This window comes from Aulostomus chinensis, chromosome 11 (assembly GCF_037954235.1).
Source record: "Aulostomus chinensis isolate RoL2024-O1b breed Wild chromosome 11, RoL_Achi_v1.0, whole genome shotgun sequence".
In the NCBI taxonomy this organism is placed as follows: Eukaryota; Metazoa; Chordata; class Actinopteri; order Syngnathiformes; family Aulostomidae; genus Aulostomus; species Aulostomus chinensis.
In genome coordinates this window covers 15,210,128-15,227,705 of record NC_141330.1, presented here as the reverse complement: position 1 = coordinate 15,227,705, position 17,578 = coordinate 15,210,128, and the positions used below count along the sequence as shown (strand labels likewise).

The 17,578-nt window shown below is 43.3% G+C and overlaps 1 protein-coding gene across 1 annotated transcript in view; it reads right to left on the bottom strand.

The window, feature by feature from the left end:
* The window catches only part of lars2 (leucyl-tRNA synthetase 2, mitochondrial), a 33,584-nt gene that overhangs the window by 13,770 nt on the left and 2,236 nt on the right, over positions 1-17,578 (bottom strand). The window contains exons 2-9 of the mRNA XM_086217299.1: positions 16,685-16,907; positions 15,002-15,133; positions 8,092-8,183; positions 7,959-8,019; positions 7,489-7,578; positions 7,039-7,182; positions 4,131-4,238; positions 3,065-3,224 (exon numbers count right to left, since the gene is read on the bottom strand). Of these exons, the coding sequence (XP_086073425.1) occupies positions 3,065-3,224; positions 4,131-4,238; positions 7,039-7,182; positions 7,489-7,578; positions 7,959-8,019; positions 8,092-8,183; positions 15,002-15,133; positions 16,685-16,903 (1,006 nt within the window). The 5' untranslated portion in view covers positions 16,904-16,907. The remainder of the gene's footprint in view (positions 1-3,064; positions 3,225-4,130; positions 4,239-7,038; positions 7,183-7,488; positions 7,579-7,958; positions 8,020-8,091; positions 8,184-15,001; positions 15,134-16,684; positions 16,908-17,578) is intronic.

The window sequence follows — 17,578 nt, the reverse complement described above, 5'->3', positions numbered from 1 at the left end:
GTGGAAGCAAAATAAGTTTCCCAGTTACCTGAAAGACTTCCAGCTAATATTAGGTGGACAAGAGTTGAAGAAAAGCCTTTTAATGAAAAGAAATGGGGAAGGATGTGCTGAACTGATGTAATAATGGGAACGCTGTGTGTGAATATGCCAGGTGTGCTGTTCAGTTCAGAACAGTTCAGCCAGCCAGTTCAGAACAAATCTAGAAGAGAAACCTTCCAACACATCGACATCAAAACAAGCAACCACAGCCTGAAACGATGCCACAGCGGTAAAAGGAAATGAGGTGCCAGGGTGTGGTATGTGCTAGGAATAAGCCCGCGGCCTCTTTTTTTCACTGCAGTCAGTTTAAGAGTGATTTAGAGGCTCTTGAGGTTGGATGCGATGTGGAAATAGCAATCAAGGACAGAGAGGAGAGACAAGTGGCCGTGGATGTGAGACGGCTTCACGAAGGAGAATTGTGACAGAGGACTGATCAAAGCTATTCATGAATTCTTTGGCTTGATTCGCTGCGTGGATCGTGACACGAGGCTGGATTCACTGTGGCGCCTGATGCGCTGTATAGTCAGAGGAACCAGTCTCAGAGGAACCACACAGCGCTCATCACAAAGCTGCCTGAAGGCACGGTGTCCCAAGTATCAAGTGGAGAGGAGCAAGAAGCTTTTCTTCCATGTAGAGGAAGTACAGGACAGTGTGAAGCTCCAGAAGGGAGATAAAGTGAAACTGCCCATTCTACTAAACCAGCAAACAGGAAAACTTGAGGCCTGCAGCTGCAGACTCAGATAGAGGCTCAGCCCAGACGCGACGCTGTATCCTGACCATCTAGTGTGCAGATACTGTGGAATTATTCACTCAGGGAATACGAGAACTTGATTCATCACGTGTTTGCATATAAAAAAAATTAAAGTAAATATATGAATTTACATAAAGTCATTAGCATGTGTCTTTGTCCCCACTGATACTTGAGAGGGACCTTTTTCAAGCCACAGTTCCCTGCCTCCTGTGTATGACATACTTGACATATTTCTATAGTTATATTTGTATTTTACACATTTTTTTTTAAATTTTGCTAATCTGGAGAGAGAGAGAGAGAGATGTGTATGAGTATCTGCTCAACAACGAATCTCTGAAGGTTTTTTGGTGCTGCAAGTGGCAAGGGTAGAGGTTCGTAAAGAAATGTCTTTCCCAACAAATTGCTGAGAACAGACTGTGAGAACTAGGAGTTTGTTCTGTTAAGAATGTGTACATTAACCTTCATGTGATGAACATGAGTGACGCACCTGGAGACGTAACATAGCAACCACAGGGCTTCCTCTGTGCATCTAAATGTTACACCTCACTTTGACTGTGCATCTTATTCAGTAATTATGATTGTCCAAAAGGTCTCTTTGAAAAGCAGATAAAAAAGGCTTTTATTAAGAATTTAAAAAATTCCTAGGGAAAAATCAAAACACTCCTCAAAGCTTCTGAGGGACTGAACATGTTTGAGGACATCTAGCAAATATCAGAGACTGGAGTGTGTTTATATCGTCAAATAATACAATGAATACTCATTATATTATTTATATCTTATATTTGTTATCCATGCAAAATCTGTCCTCAATTCAATTATCCATCCATCATCCATCCATTGTCTTCTGCTTATTCCTGTTAAGGGTTGCGGGGGGCTGGAGCCTATCCCAGCAGCCTTCAGGTGAGAGGCAGGGTTCACCCTGGACAGGTCACCAGTCCATCTCAGGGCCAACACAGAGAGACAGACAACCATTCACACTCACAGTCACACCTACGGTCAATTTAGAGTATCAATCAGCCTCGTCCCCTCTTGATGTCTTTGGACTGTGGGAGGAAGCTGGAGTACCAGAGAGAACCCACACAGGAACAGGGAGAACATGGAGACTCACACAGAAAGATCCTGTGATGGAGCCGGGACTCGAACCCGGAACCTTCTTGCTGTGAGGCAACAGTGCTGACCACTGCACCACCGTGCTGCCAATTCAATTATCATATTTTATAATAAATAAAAATTCTTTTTTTTAAATCAATTTGTTATTCTTACCCAGTGAGCGTTGCATGTCAAGAGCTGTTACTGTCATGTTTTTCATATTTTATAAATTATTGGGTTGGTTTTTTGTAGTTATAAAACAAAAAAACAAAAGCGATTAAAAATATCTCAACAAAGAAAGTCAGCTTTGGCCTTCTGCTGGTGCAACAACTAAACAACTATTTATACTCCTTCTACTACAACTACCAGCACTACTACTACCAGTACTACTAACAATAATAAAAATTATAATGAGTACACTTACAAGCAAATATAAGCGATTTTAATTTTAATGTTAAAAGAACCACTTGCTGCCAAGAGTCCTTAAAAAACTTTCTGCTGCAAATTTCATTGCCTTTCAGTAAAATTTCGTGTTGGATATTAGAAAATATTGTTTTATAGCATCGCCTAGAGGTCTGAATGTGTCATTTTAATTCATCGTGTCAGTGTTGGGAGGTGATCTACTGCACTAAATTTGGTACTGATTGGAATTATTCTTACTGAGATATGATTTCTTTTTTTATGCCACCCATTGATCAATGTTCCTAAATTCTGCACAAAGCCTCAGCCATGCATGAGGACGAAGGATCCACAGTTTGATGATGACTGGACTTTGTGTTTCCAAGATATTGCACCACTTCCTGTTTATACTGCATGAAGCAGGACGTTTTTCCTTTATATCATCGGCAATTATGTTGCATTTTTGCAGTATTAAAAAATTATTTTGATTACTCTGTCATAGGCATCCATTTATCTGTGCAAAATGTCATGTTTGTGCTTCATGTTTTAAGTTCTCCTCATGGATGTCCTGTCTGAGAGGAGTTTGTAGGTTTTGTGATTTTTCAGATTTTGCACCAAAAAAAAAACGTCAGCAGAAATGGGCGTGGCCTATCTCAGGAGATTCAGTGAACGCGTAGATATGTGGGGCTGTTTTTCACTTCAGGTACATCACTCTCAGCCCCCTTGGATTTGGACCCTGAAAAACAACCCTAATAGATGTCTGCCTGGGGCCGGTGTAGTGCTCACCCGTGCCTGGCTGGAGGGCTCTCACCAAGGCAGAGCGGACCGAGCTGCTACCATGCAGCAGCCTGTGGGAGGGCAGGATGGCCAAGTAGGCTGCTCCAAACACTGTCTCTGGGGAGGAGCTGTAGGCTGACAGGGTCTCCCCCGTCTCCTCCTCGTTCACCTAGGAGGTAAGAGACATATTGTCTGCATGTAAACAGCTGCTGTCAAGCCACATAGTTTCATTGAAAACTCAATGTCTGCCATCAACATTAACATCACCATTAGCTCTTAGATCAATGTTCTGTTTATTCTGTCTGTATTAACTTGACATATTTTCAAATTTCTGTTTTTTGTGCCGACTGAGGCCATTGAGGATGCCAATCTTACTGTTAAGATGTCTGGTGTGTTGCTTAAGAAAACTTTGACACAATAGAAGACAGTAGTGGTGAAGCCACACATCAAACCACAGCCCCTCTCCCTCCTGAACCACGCCGCCCCCCTAAAACTAAAACCATCAAAGAGCAGCTTTGTCTCTGCCGCTGCACAAAAATATTACGTAACACAGAAATTGTCAGTGTTTTTGCTGGTTGGAGCCCTTATTCCAGAAACACAGCAACCAAGAATCACTAGATGTATGGAACATGTACCGCCTGTAGCTCTTTGATGCACAATATGACTACAAACCCTTAATTATTTGGATTAAAAATTCTCATTAAACAGGTTGTAGGGTAATTAGTGTGTCCTTTTATAAAAGACACGCTAATATCACGCTTTAACCCCTGGAGGGATCCCTCAGTTCCTACGACAACATATGATAATGTAACGTAACACCTCTGCCTCCATCCAATTAACTTAATAACCTCTGGTTTTAAAGCTCCCCACACATTCTTCCAGGGTAAACAATCCAAGTTCAGATATTTTTGTTACAATATTTACAAGAGGAGTAAACAGAGAGGCATCAAAGCAAAACACATAATCAGTGTTTGAGGAGAAAGAGATGAGACGCAGAGGCTGGGTGGGGGGAGGGTGGAAGAAGGTTGAGAGAGAGTAGTAATGATGAATGAATAAAAAGGAAACTGAGATCCACCTTCAGTTTGAAATCAAAATAGCAGCCGGTGCAGTTTCCGATCCAGTTGGCCTGCATGGATTTGACACCGTACCACTCTGGAAGGTCGGCCAGGGCGTCCAGGAGAGGCTGGTGGCAGACATTGAGACAAGACAGGTTTACTACTTTGACTGGTCTGGATGTTTTGCTCTGGACAGGTTTCTGGAGTGGGGTGACAACTTCTTCGTAAGTGTGTGATTATCTAGAATAAAGCGGTGGACTCGGAGTGGCCTCTTTGCAAACCCAGCAGCCAATTTACTTGGACGAAGCAGCAGGTTTGGCCAGGTCACATTATGCAGACAAAGAGGATTTCCAAAAATCCCCACCTCCACTTGTTCCACTTTCCTTTATATCAATAGCAATCGTATGGAAAGCACACACACTCTCTCTCTCACTCACTCACTCACTCACTCACTCACTCACTCTCACACACACACACACACACACACACACACACACACACACTCTACCTGATTAGAGAAATCTATGCATATCAACAAGGCCGAGGCCAAAAAGCCACAGCTGAGCCAAGGCCGGAGATGTTAAACCTCTCTATGTTGCTTTCAGTCTGTCACAATCTATTACCCACGACCCCCCTTCACTGTGCTGCTCAGCATGCAGTCCCTCATCAAGGCCATATTGATACAAAACATAAACGCCCGCTATAGTCATCACTCGCATGACAGTCAGTTATGGATTTTACTCTGGAGCACCAGAGGCGAGACATAAATCCCAGAGAAATGTCGTCAGAATGACAGGAAGTCTCTGGAGTTGACGCCGAGAAACAAAGATGTTACCAGAGAAGAAGAAGATCCCGGGAAAACTGATGATGACTGTAACTGCAGCTGTAAACGCTTTTATTGTCCTGGATGTGAAAATATAGTCAGACAGAGCAAGGAACAGTAGAAAGATGTACAGTGAGGACAGGAGTCTCCATGGCAACAAAGAAAAGCTTAAGAGAATAGCATCCAGGGCAATAAACAAGTGTGTGTCTGAGAGAGACATCAAGAGGACTTCAGACTAAACTGTTATGAATGGAACTGTAGACATTTCCTGAACTTGTCCAGGGATTAGAAGTTGATCTGTCATAGTTTCTAGAAGTTTGTTTGATATCAGAGCAACATTACAGAGGAATAATACACTCAGTGCTCTGGTGGTGAATCATTTAGATGTCAGTGGAATGTGCAGGCAGCATGTGTGCCTGAGTGCAACAAGTGTGATTATGCATGAAATTGAAAACTCCACGTGATAATTTTACATTCCGAACACGCTACATCAAAAATCCATCTTAGAAATAATAAGCAGTCGTCTGTGACATGAAGGAAATAAAATAATTGATGGAGAAGCCTTTTCCTGGAACAAACCGATGCCTGTTAAATAAATATTGTCTAAAGTTAATGTTGTCTCACAGACTCCAACGTGTACAGGCGGGCAGAGAAAACGGGGCAGGCAGGAAATCACAGTCCAATTACAGCACTTTTATTTGGCACACTGCGTTTTGACACGGTCCTCCTTGCTCTCCATCTGTCTCTCTCACTTCTTTCCCTCAACACCTTCCCTCTTCCTTCCGTCCCACTTCTCTCGTTTGTCAGAGAAAATTAGAAATGCAAAGAACATCTTGTCACAGTAGGCTGCCTCCACCTCCACTCATACCTCTGACATGGACAAGCATGGGCGACTTCAGCGCTGCCGCCAAAACGAGGTGAGACGTGAAGCGATTTGCTTTTTAATCAAATGACAAAACTGACAAAAGGATGAAGCCAGTGTGTTTTGTACTTTACTTCACAAATACATGTCCGACCTTTTTTCGAAAGCATGCCGGAAGTTTTTAGATCAATTTCACGTCTACCAAGCAGCTTTCATTTTTATTTTAATATAGGATCAAAATATTGTCGTTGTCCGATAATAAAAGATGATTTATTAGGTTATTTGTTGGCAGAGTTGGGCCCAGTGACCTGGGATCCCTTCACCCGCCTCAAAAAAGTTCAGCAAACCAAAGCAAGCGCCTAAATCGGGTGTTGGAGTCCCTGGGACACTGCAACTCGAGTTTGAAGGAGCCTCCACCCACCTCACCCTCTCTCGCCTGACTAAAGAGTTCCTAAATCAGGCAAAAACCAGCGGCACCATCCCCCCACCTGAGATCTCATGTATGTCCACGTTTGCTCAAAAGTAAATCTGTTGAAAAAGGTATAATTCACTACCGACGTTCTTAAAAGCACATTTAAGGTGCTTAATAATTCTAGTTAGTGTGACTATAGCTCATTTTGTAAGGTAGTGGGTGAGAAAATGCCTGAAAAAAGGATTTTTGGAGATATATTTAGAGGAACTTCCTCACACCAAATGTCTTGTTCTTCTCATGGCATCACATTACTGACTCAACTTGGAATTATTTAGCTTAAGCTAATACTGTACATTTATATATGTTGACAGAGGAAATTTCAAAGCTGTGTGTTGACCACAGACACCTGCTTTATCCACATTTATTATGCATGAACTTTCTTTCCTGAGGGGAACTCACGAAACGGTAAGGTTGTCATCTCTTCCAACACCAAACCTTTTCACCTCTGTGCTAAAAAAGGCAGTGGGGGTGGCTGCCGTGGTCTCTCATCAGCCATCCAGGCGTCCTGCTGGTATTACTCCGAGGCTGCTGGCCGTTCCCGTCAGTCGGGCTACAAATGACAGCTTCTGGGGGTCTGATTGCTTAGGCAGAGAGGCAAGGCTGCAGCTGCTGCGACTGAAGTGTCAGCCATGATTGTTATCAGAGGAAGCCGCTGCTCATTTTGCTGACCAATCATTCAAATGTCACACATGCGCGCGCGCACACACACACACACGCACGCAGACACACACACACACACACACACACACACACGCACTACTAGAGCAGTACCTTGCCATAGTTAGTGGTCTTGATGAACCATTGTGTGAGCATCTTCTGCTCCACCAGGGCGCCAGACCTCCAGGAGCGGCCACTTTCATCCACCTGCTCATCAGCCAGAACTGTCTGGTCAACAGGGTCCCAGTTCACCAGTGCCTGGTTGACACACACTCATATTAATGAGAAGAACCATTCGGTTCAAATAAAAAGAAGAAGCAGGAATTTAACAGAAGGTGCACAAGCTTTATTTCAAGGTTGTCCCATTTCATTACACATTATCAAAAGCTTTCCACCACCACGCCAGGCCTCTTCTTTTCATTTAATTCATTCTCTTCCAAAGGTGACGGGTGTGCCGCTGCAACCATTTCTGTAACTGTCAAAGACCTCCAACCTAAACCAATCACATTATACCTCTCAGAAAGAAAACCCGCATAAGCATTCGAGCATAAAGGTCAGTCCTACCTCCTTCTGATATGCCAGTCCTGCTTCGAAGAGCTTAACGAAGAGATACTGCGTCCACCTGTAGTAGTCTGGAAGACACGTGGTCACTTCCTGTCACACACGGAAAAGATTTCCTCAGCTTACAAACTCATTTCAGGGCGGAGGCGTACGACTGAACCCGTCAATATTGATGAAGATTTCAATGCAACGACCGTGTGTGAAATCTCTTTCAAGAAATCAAACTTTGCCTCAGAGGTTTGTTGGGTTTTTTTCAGCTCGAGGTTTGAATCTACACTGAAAACAAGATCGTCCAGATTCTTTCCTAGAACTGTTAGAACAAAGAGCTGGACAGAAGGCAGGCGTATCAAATGAGTCCTGCAGGCCTCCAATTGTAAAACCCGCCACAGATAAGACCTTTCAGTTCTGATCACCTATTTTAAGACTTTTTGAGGAAAACCCTGTTAAACTTTTGTAGTTGATGATCAGCTCACCCGGTCCCAATTAAAGCAAAGTCCAAGGCTGTCCAGCTGCTCCCGCATGGACTCGATGTTACTAAGGACGTAGAAGCAAGCAAGTGAGAGAGAGTAAAGGTGACATTTATTACTGACAGGAGATCGAATTTACCTTTTAGTCCAATCCTCTGGGTCCAGCCCTCTTTCAATAGCTGCGTTCTCTGCTGGAAGCCCAAAAGCATCCCAACCCATGGGATTTAACACCTGTAGATGGAGTGAGGCAAGGGTTTGCATTATTTACTGAGCAGAAACATGTTCTGTTTTCTTATGCAATTCCAGGATGTCCTATGAGTAGTTATTTAGACAACTATTACTCTCACAAGACTGGAGCTAAATTTGCTATAAAGAGCAGAAAGTCAGTCACCATTCTGTTGAAAGGCAACAATCAGAATCTGTATCAGTGTTACTGGCTTCTATGTTTGAAACACAAAAACTGAAGGTTTTTACCCTCTCTGGTGCTTGAAAATGAATGGAATCTAGGATGAATGAGCTGGAACACACAATGAGGCTGTAACATCGAGAATGAAATTTCATATATCAGCACAGAAGAATGAATATAGGCCACACGCATCTACGCTAGAGTCATACAATTCCATTTGGAGACATTGTAAAAATGCCTTCTCATATATAAGAAATAAAATCATGTAATGACATGTTTTATTTATCTAAACTGAACATGCCCTCACAACTGTGGCTGAATATCCATCCATCCATTTTCTTCTGCTTATTCCTGTTAAGGGTCGCGGGGGGGCTGGAGTCTATCCCAGCGGCTACGGGCGAGAGGCGGGGTTCACTCTGCACAGGTCACCAGTCCATCACAGGACCAACACATAGAGACAGACAACCATTCACACTCAGCGAGGGCTTGTCTTCAGAGAAGTGACTGAGGTAGCCTTTAGGAAGGTACTGCATCTGCAACTCATACCTGTTATTGTCAAATAGACGGAACAATTTAGCTGAGATACTACCCTCACACGGGCGGCACGGTGGTGCAGTGGTCAGCACTGTCGCCTCACAGCAAGAAGGTTCCAGGTTCGAGTCCCGGCTCCAGCACAGCAACTTTCTGTGTGAGTCTGCATGTTCTCCCTGTTCCTGTGTGGGTTCTCGCTGGTACTCCAGCTTCCTCCCACAGTCCAAAGACATCAAGAGGGGACGAGGCTGATTGATACTCTAAATTGACTGTAGGTGTGACTGTGAGTGTGAATGGTTGTCTGTCTCTATGTGTTGGTCCTGTGATGGACTGGTGAGCCGTCCAGGGTGAACCCCGCCTCTCACCTTAAGGCTGCTGGGATAGGCTCCAGCCCCCCACGTGACCCTTAAAAGGATAAGCGGTAGAAAATGGATGGATGGATGGAATCTTAGCTTTCTAATTACACGTCATGATTAGTGAATTAAAGATTACAGTTTAACACTGTCCTTTAATAGCCAGATGGCCCACTGGTCGGAAAGAGAATCAAATTCCCATCAGACATAAACGACTTGAAGTGTAACAGTGTATGAACGTTGATTTTGAGGCATTTGGTCCTCTCATCTAATAAAGGATGCGGACGGCGTCTCTTTTGAGAGACAAAATATTCAGCAAAGGAGCTTTTAGTTCTTTTAACTGCGGTGCACGTTTGCCTCCATACGGTAATGTGTCGGCCCCTGCTGATCTCAGCTCTGTTACACATGGTGGATAACACACACACACACACACACACACACACAGAGTAATTTCCATGCAGCTGTTATATAATGCCACTGCAAGTGGAAAGCAAGGTTAAGCTTAGATTGGAAGTTCAGGAAATAGGAGCTTTTAATACCTGCCAACCAGTCATGTCTGCTGAAGTGGAATGGATGAGAATGTCTTATACAACATAATGATCTGCTGTCAGAATTATTGCTTTTCTTTTGGTATCCACTGTTTTTTCTTTTTTTGCTACACCCCTCTTACATGCACTCTCCTTCACCTGAAGCAACTCAAATCGACGCCTCTCTCCCTTCATCTCTTTATGTGATTTTGTTGGTTGTTTTTTCTCTCCTGCTCGGTGAGAGAGAAATGAGATGAAAGCACGGGAGTGGAAGGCGTGAGCAAAGACAAGCCGAGTGACACGAGAGTCGAGGACTGGAGAGGATCGTTGTACAGACTCTAACGGGTCTGATGTTTCAGATGAATCGGTATCCTTGGTAACTGCATGGGCCTCATTTGTAAAGCCGACTACGAGATGGTATTAGGAAAGCTCCGCACAGCCGACCAGCGTGGCTGCTCAGGAGGAATACAGCCAGGGAGAGAGAGCCAGAGCCAGCTGATTTAGATACCCTGGCAGGGAAAAACATACACCTCATTAGAGTGGATGCCCCACTACATTGTTTATAGAAGTCCATTAAAAATGAGATGGTATTCATGAAGCGAGCTTACTGGGACCAGCTGTGATGGACAGGCTGTGTTAGTGAGCTCAAATCTCTAAGTTCAGAGAGGCAAATTATCTTTTCACTGCTAATAGCTGCAGTGCCACTTATCATTACATCCACACACACCACGAGGACCAGTCCGTCTCTTTGCGGGCTGAGTCTAATCTGCTATCACGGATTTTCAGAGGCTGAGTGATGACGTGGGCGTCTGTGGATCTGTAGAGCGAGTCAGAGCCGACCTGTGCCAGACATCCATCCAGGCTCTTCACTTTTAACAACAAGCAAGAAAAGGCGTGCAGGAAGATCGGTTTTGTGAATGTGTTGAGCCACGCTGCTACATGCATGTGTCCTCCCACATAATTTCAGCCAGATGATGTCCTCAATGCGTGCCAGCTCTGAAATGCAACAACAGCGTTTGTGTGTTTTATGGACTCATTGGTTGATTTGAAATTAAACTGAGGTAACTGCTCAATATTCAGCTTTTAAGTTTTATTCACTGAACACCTACAGACATAATGTAACACACACACACACACACATATGATTCTTCTTTGGTGTTCACTCTCTGGCATAAATTCTATGTATCTGACTTTGATTATTCAAGTAGCATAATTAGCACCCCCTTAGCACAAGCAACTACAGAACAAAGGCATTCAAATCCCTAAAGGGTCAGTTCAACCTAATTATGAAAAAAAAAAAAAACAGTGTCCCAGTAACAGATGTTTTTGCTTATAATAAGTAAAATATCCATCCAGAGCAGTAAGCTACATTCACTTCTTGAGTTAAGGTGGTAATGTCTAAAAAATGAGCCACTGCCATGCTACGTGAGAAGTGGTTCTATCTTGTACCAAGTGTGATGATATTAGTTCTAGCATAAATTAGACAAATATACCTGAAAAGACTTTGGTTTCACAGTTTGACATTTTAGGAAATATAATTACAATCTTGACAAAAGTGAGATGACGCATTTCTTACAGCTGAAAATAAAGCTAAGCTAAGAGCCGGTGCTAGCTAGACGGTGGGAGGAAGCCGGAGTGCCCAGGGAGAACCCACGCAGGCACAGGAAGAACATGCAGACTACACAGAAAGATCGCAAGCCGGGACTCGAACCCAGAACCTTCTTGCTGTGAGGCGACAGTGCTGACCACTGCACCACCGTGCCACTGCCCCTTTAAACCAGTGATGAAATTTTGTCATCAGACAGTGTACATGAGTTTTTGTGAGAATCTCGACATACAGGGCAATTTGTTGAGACGGAGCTTGATAGCATGACACAACGCTGCAACAGCACGTGCGGTAGTAAACCAAAACGAACAGCGACTTCCCTCCCATCGCTCTTGTCACACACACACACACACACAAACACACACACACACGCACGCACGCACGCAATGCTAAAGACTAAAGTACTCAAGAACATCTGCAACCTGGTAGCAGCCTTTAGCTTTCGAATCCAACAGGTGCACAACTGCTGCAGTGCAGATCAGCCTGTTTCTCTGAGGCAGAAATCACATCTTCGTCTTCACAGTAGCGCAAATCAAAACTGTTGTGCAAAGCTCAAATAAAACGGCAACAAAAATAGGTTTGGGTTCTGAACTCTGTCCTTCTCAGGGTGCCGAACAATTCCTGTGAAATCAATCGGTCGCCCCTGCAAACGTGGATTACTGAGTTGATTAGATGAAGGAAATATCTCGTCAATTTGAGCAGATCTGGGTCACGCCATTCTTTCAGTCACTGTGCTTTGTGTTTTTCTGCTCTCCTCTCATATTTTCTCTCTTGACATGTTTTCCCCTGTGCTGTCCAGCAACAGTGATGTATCATTTGAAACTCACATTAACCTTATGAACTTGGCCACAATCAGCGACTTAATGTTTGAAAGGTTTCTTATGACCCAATAAGCATCATTTTTCTTCCCCCGCAGTAAATTTAAATAATTAAAATCTGTCTGGGGGTTCTTAAGGAGCTCTTGTAGATTGGGCCGCAGCCTACGCCGGCCCGTGCATTCATCTACGCCTGCCTTGCGTCACCTTGCTCGCCTTTCAGCCAAGAGAGAGGGGGACACGTGATTCATTTGAACTTTAATCTAAAGAGAGAAAATTATTGACCCGGTCGAAGTTCTATTGTGAAGAGATGAGAATTATATTCCATCATTAAAAGTACATAAGAATGATCTCCCAAAGCAAGAAAACAGCTACAGGGGGTGACCATTGACAGAATGTACCTTCCTTAATTAACCAGCCAGCGGAGTAGACTTGAAGCAAACAGCAGGATAAGCTTCACTCTCAGACAGATGCTGAGAGAAGGTACACTCTGGGGCGGGAAATAGTTGCCAGTCATGTGAAACTATCTTTGTGTTCGGGGAGAAGCCAGACAGAAGCAGGTGAGCCAGATAAACACAGTGTGCTTGAAGATCCATCAGGAAAAGCAAATGACAAAGACAAGACAATTTCCCAAATGGAAAGGAATGAGCACAGGTTGTCACTCCTGGGGGAAGATCCGGACACTGGTCGCAGCTTCATCTGCACTCCCAGTTTAGTGAACTCAAACAGAGTGCCGAATATCGATCGGAACACTTTGACTGGGAACAGTCGAGTCAATAGCTCACCAGAGCGCTTGAGATCAAGAGAATGGATTCCACTTGTACCTTTGCAACCCATTTTGACAATAAAAGGAGAGCAGGTGGAGCAGCAGGTTGAAACGCTTTGAGTGTTCCAAACTGCCAGCTTACAAGAACATTTCTGTGTTGGTTAATAAAGATTTAATTGGTTTAAAAGGTCATTAAGTTCCCCTGCAGAAGAAAATCAAATCTTAAGAAGTGGGTAGAATGCTTTTTAATCCTGAAACATAAAAGGATAATAGGGTTTATAGCTAGGGCAACTGTGCCTAAAAACAATGCCATAAAAAAGATCAAATGGAGTGTAATATGTATTAAGAATGGATAGAAGCATTAAAATGACAAAGATGTGAGTAAACAACTAAGCATTGGAAATGAAAGCCCTCGTCACTTCCTGATGTTCACATATCTACATCAGCAGTCAGCTGTTACGTTGGCAATTCAATCAAAACAAGCGGGGAAACAATCGAATTCCAAGTTCCCTGGATGAATAACAGTGCTGCATGTTGTTGTGCCACCAGTATGGCGAGTAAACAATACCACGTACTCAATGCGTATCACAGCTCAGGGAGCAGCTGTGTGTCAAGGTGTGTAAACAGAGCTGATGTGGATAACAAGCTTCATATTATCTTGCACGTAAGAGCAGAGATCAAAAGGATGCAAAGATCAAGACTCGTACGCATTTTTTTTTTTTTTTTTTTTTACTAATTAAGACCTTTCTGTGACTTTGATGGCTCCACACTGTCTGTACAGGTGAGGAATGTAAACGACTCGAGGGGGAGGAGGTCACCTCAACCAATCACATTGTACAAAAAAAAAAAAAAAAATGCAGTCGATCATTATGGAAAATGGATCTGCGTGATCCTGCTGAGAAACGGCACCCAAAAACATGAAATCCAAACGTCAAAATTCACACTGATGACGACGCGTGCGGTGTGAGATGAAATAAACCCTTCATCAAGCTCAGTCCGTCTGACCTGAGCCAGTTAATTAGTGAAGCAAAAGTCCTTCAGCCTTAACCCTTAGTTATTTTAACAAAACCTCTCCTGAATGATGATGAGCCGTTTTCTACTTCCATAGCTTATTTTTTTTACGGGTTTTTCAAGAAGGCAGTACACAGAACTACCAAAATAACTACAATATTTTTGTGATATGAAAAAAATAAATCTGTATTTTCTTCTCTTTAAGTCCACATTGGGTCCACACCTCACCTGCACATGCGATTTCTTTTTCTTCTGACGTTTCTTAACTTGCTTCTTTTTTTCTTTTTTTTTAAACAAAGTGCAAATAAATCAACTAAATTACTAAAACCAAACTGTATTATTGTGTCTTAAATCACGTGTGAAGAATAAAAACCGGCTCTTTTATCACTAAATGAATTTAGTAGTGAACGGCAATGCTGAACCCCCAAAAAAAAGAAAAAAAGAAGCCAAATGTAAAATCTTGAAAAAAAAACATTTTAGCCTTAACAGGAAAGCAGATTCCTCACAATTACAACAGATTTCTATTTCCTCAAATTCCCCTCAGTGTGTTTGTGCCGGTTTTGGATCAAGCAACCGAAGTGAATATTAAAATTTATAAGCTTCCCAGATGTAATCGGCTTTATTTCAACGTGAAAGGGAATCCCACGTATTTTCAGTACTTTTGTGTGTTTTGCCAGCGTATTGATTCGTTATCAACACTGAAGGTACTTGACAGTCTTTTTTCAGTGCACAGTCCACTCATGTCAGTGCTCTGGAAAATCCCTGCTGAGATTAGTGCATGTTCACTGAGTGTGAATCAACACAGTCAGGACCGGGATAACACACAACACATAAAAGGCTTCTAATCTCCACTCTTACATAAGACAGCAATTAGAAACTCAATTAAGCTTCAAACTGACAAACCACTTTACTTTTATCTCCAAGTGCTTAAAAAACTCCTGTGGCGTTTTTTTTTTTTTTTGGACCGCCACCGCAGCGTGGATTCACCACTGTTTCAGGTGCTGCAGTAACCATGGCGATGACAGGACACATACCTGATGCCCTTTCATTCTCTGGAAGTGGCCGATGATGTCACTGATGGTGTACACTCTCACATGGCCCATGTGGAGTCGTCCGGATGGGTATGGAAACATTGAGAGGACGTAAAATTTCTTCCTGGTGTCACCCTGGGAAAACAACATGTACACAGCCGTTCGGGAATGTCATGAGCTGGGAAGGAGATCGGTGAAAATCGATTCCCCGGGTTTTAATCCCGAGAGTCTACAATTACAGTGTAGGAGTTCTGTTCTCCATAATTAGTCTGGCTCATGAGTGAGTCTTGTAGAAAAGATAGTGCATTAACCCGCGTAGGTCGGGACAGGAATAATGACTCTTCACATTCAGAGCCGGAGCACGGTCTGCTGCTGCGCTACTGTATGAGCCTCTACCAAATTCTGATTGCAGTGACAGTCTGACCGCTGATTATGGATGGTTTACAGTCACCACACTGTTACCACGGCAACAAAGCAAGTAGCGAGTAAATCCAGCTATATGTGATTACAGGAAACCCGAGTCATGAATTTTTCAATAAATTAATTAGGACCGGCGCTGTCACGAACGCACTTAATCACTGTCAGCCACACCGTCAGACCATTAGGATATATGATCAGCCAGTAATAGCCGAGGATCATTTGGACGGATGATTAATACCCTACTAATCCATTGATTTAAAGGTGTTTCTGATGTACGCATATACAGATTGGTCCATACGCGTGATGTCTTGAGTATTTTTTCCACATGTGTTGGAGTGCACTGCTCCAGCTCTGGTTAAATATTCCAATACAAAGGTAAAAGCTGAGTTTTTCAACAGTAATTCCAGCTGTTTTTTATGGAGCGATACAAGAGCGAGTCTAAAAAAAAAACAAATAATGCAGTATGATCAAACATCCGGGTCCCTTGCAACAAAGTCAATGGATATTTTTTTTTAATGGTTAAATAAATGAAAAACAATCTGTAGTTCACACTGGTTTTAGTTGTTTTTTTGTTTTCCTGGAGCATAAAATACATCTGTCAGCGCCGTGTTTCTGAGTGTCTGAGGTTTTAAGTTTGCTCCTCTGCTCTTTGGCAATTATCCAAGATCAAATCTACAAATCTCTTTGGCCTCTGGTCGAGCTACAAAGAAACATAACCCCTCTGGTTCGGCGCCACCATGAGCAGCCGGGGACAGGTTGGTTTATCTGAATGCTCCAGCTGGTCACATTTGTTCCCGGGAGCACCAAACCAAAAAGGTTGTAGTTCATTTCTAGCTCAAAGTTAAAAGTCTTTATGGATTTCGGAGCTCATGGCTGGATAAAGAAGATGTGGATTATACCAACTATGCACTTGAGAGTTTATAAATAGACATTTCTGGACAGTTTTGCTGTTGTTAGCCATCAGTCTCCCTTAGCTTCAAGCTAAATATACATGTCTGGTTCTCTCTGCATTCGGGACTCACAAAGAAGTGAAGTGAAAAACTCTTGTGTACTCAAAAGGCAAAATGCATACTTGGGTGGAGCGCTGCTTTATGTTGAGGACAAACTTGCAAATGACCACAATAAGGGCTCACAGAGGCTTCTGGATCAAGGATGGGATGACGTCATCCACATGACCAGACCAGGCGCTCATATACGTCACATGTCAGAATCATTCGCCACCCACCAAGCTAAAGACGTGCATGAGGAGAAACGCCGCCACCTTACCTGCTCCAGTGCATCCTTGCGCCACTGGGCCATGATCTTCGGCTGCCACCATTCTTCCATCCTGCGCCGGGTCTCTGGCCGGTACTCTTTCTCCCACACTCCTGTCTCACTGAACAGGGTTCGGGTGCTGGTGGGAAGGAGGCGGGGGAGGGGGTTCCGGAGGGTAGACCAGGCCACACCCAGAGGATGCAAAGCCAGCCTTCTCACAGACACCTGCATGGTTCTGTCACCAGAAACAGAAGGGACGGCAGAGCCGTGAGATCAGAGGACTTCTGGGATCAGTAATAATTAGTAGACAATCAGAAAACAGCACTTGTTATCGATGACTTTCATTTTCTACAATGAAAAGTTCAAATGTTTGCTCTGTAGACATCTATCACGTTTGGCCTTGTTTTTGATTTTCTGGCTTTTCGTGGAACCAAATAAAACAATATTTGTCTGATTATTCAGTAAATGTCCTCAATCATTGCCAATCATCATCTTTTTAAAGTCATCCAACCTGTAAACAAATGACTGGATTATAAAGAAAAAAAAGCGGGTTTCAAGAAGCCTCAGAGAATCTTCAATCAAGTGCATCTTATGTAATCTCTCTTGCACACGCGGGGTTTATTCTAGTCCACGAGGTAGACACAGATAAGAGCGTCTCATCAGGAGATGATCTGATTCGTTTGGCGTCCCTGCATACAGCAGCGTCCACAGCATCATGTCCACCAGGCAGAGAGTGACTGATAGCTCGGCTGGGCAGCTCTCCCTGTCATTTTTCCCACCACTTCTGTTTCACAGTCTGTGCACGCCGCCTCTCCTCATGCAACAGCACGATTTGACGAAATAACAGGTCTATTCAGCGTGATGTGATTAAGCTTTGCAGCTCTGGACAGGCTGTTCTTATCAGAC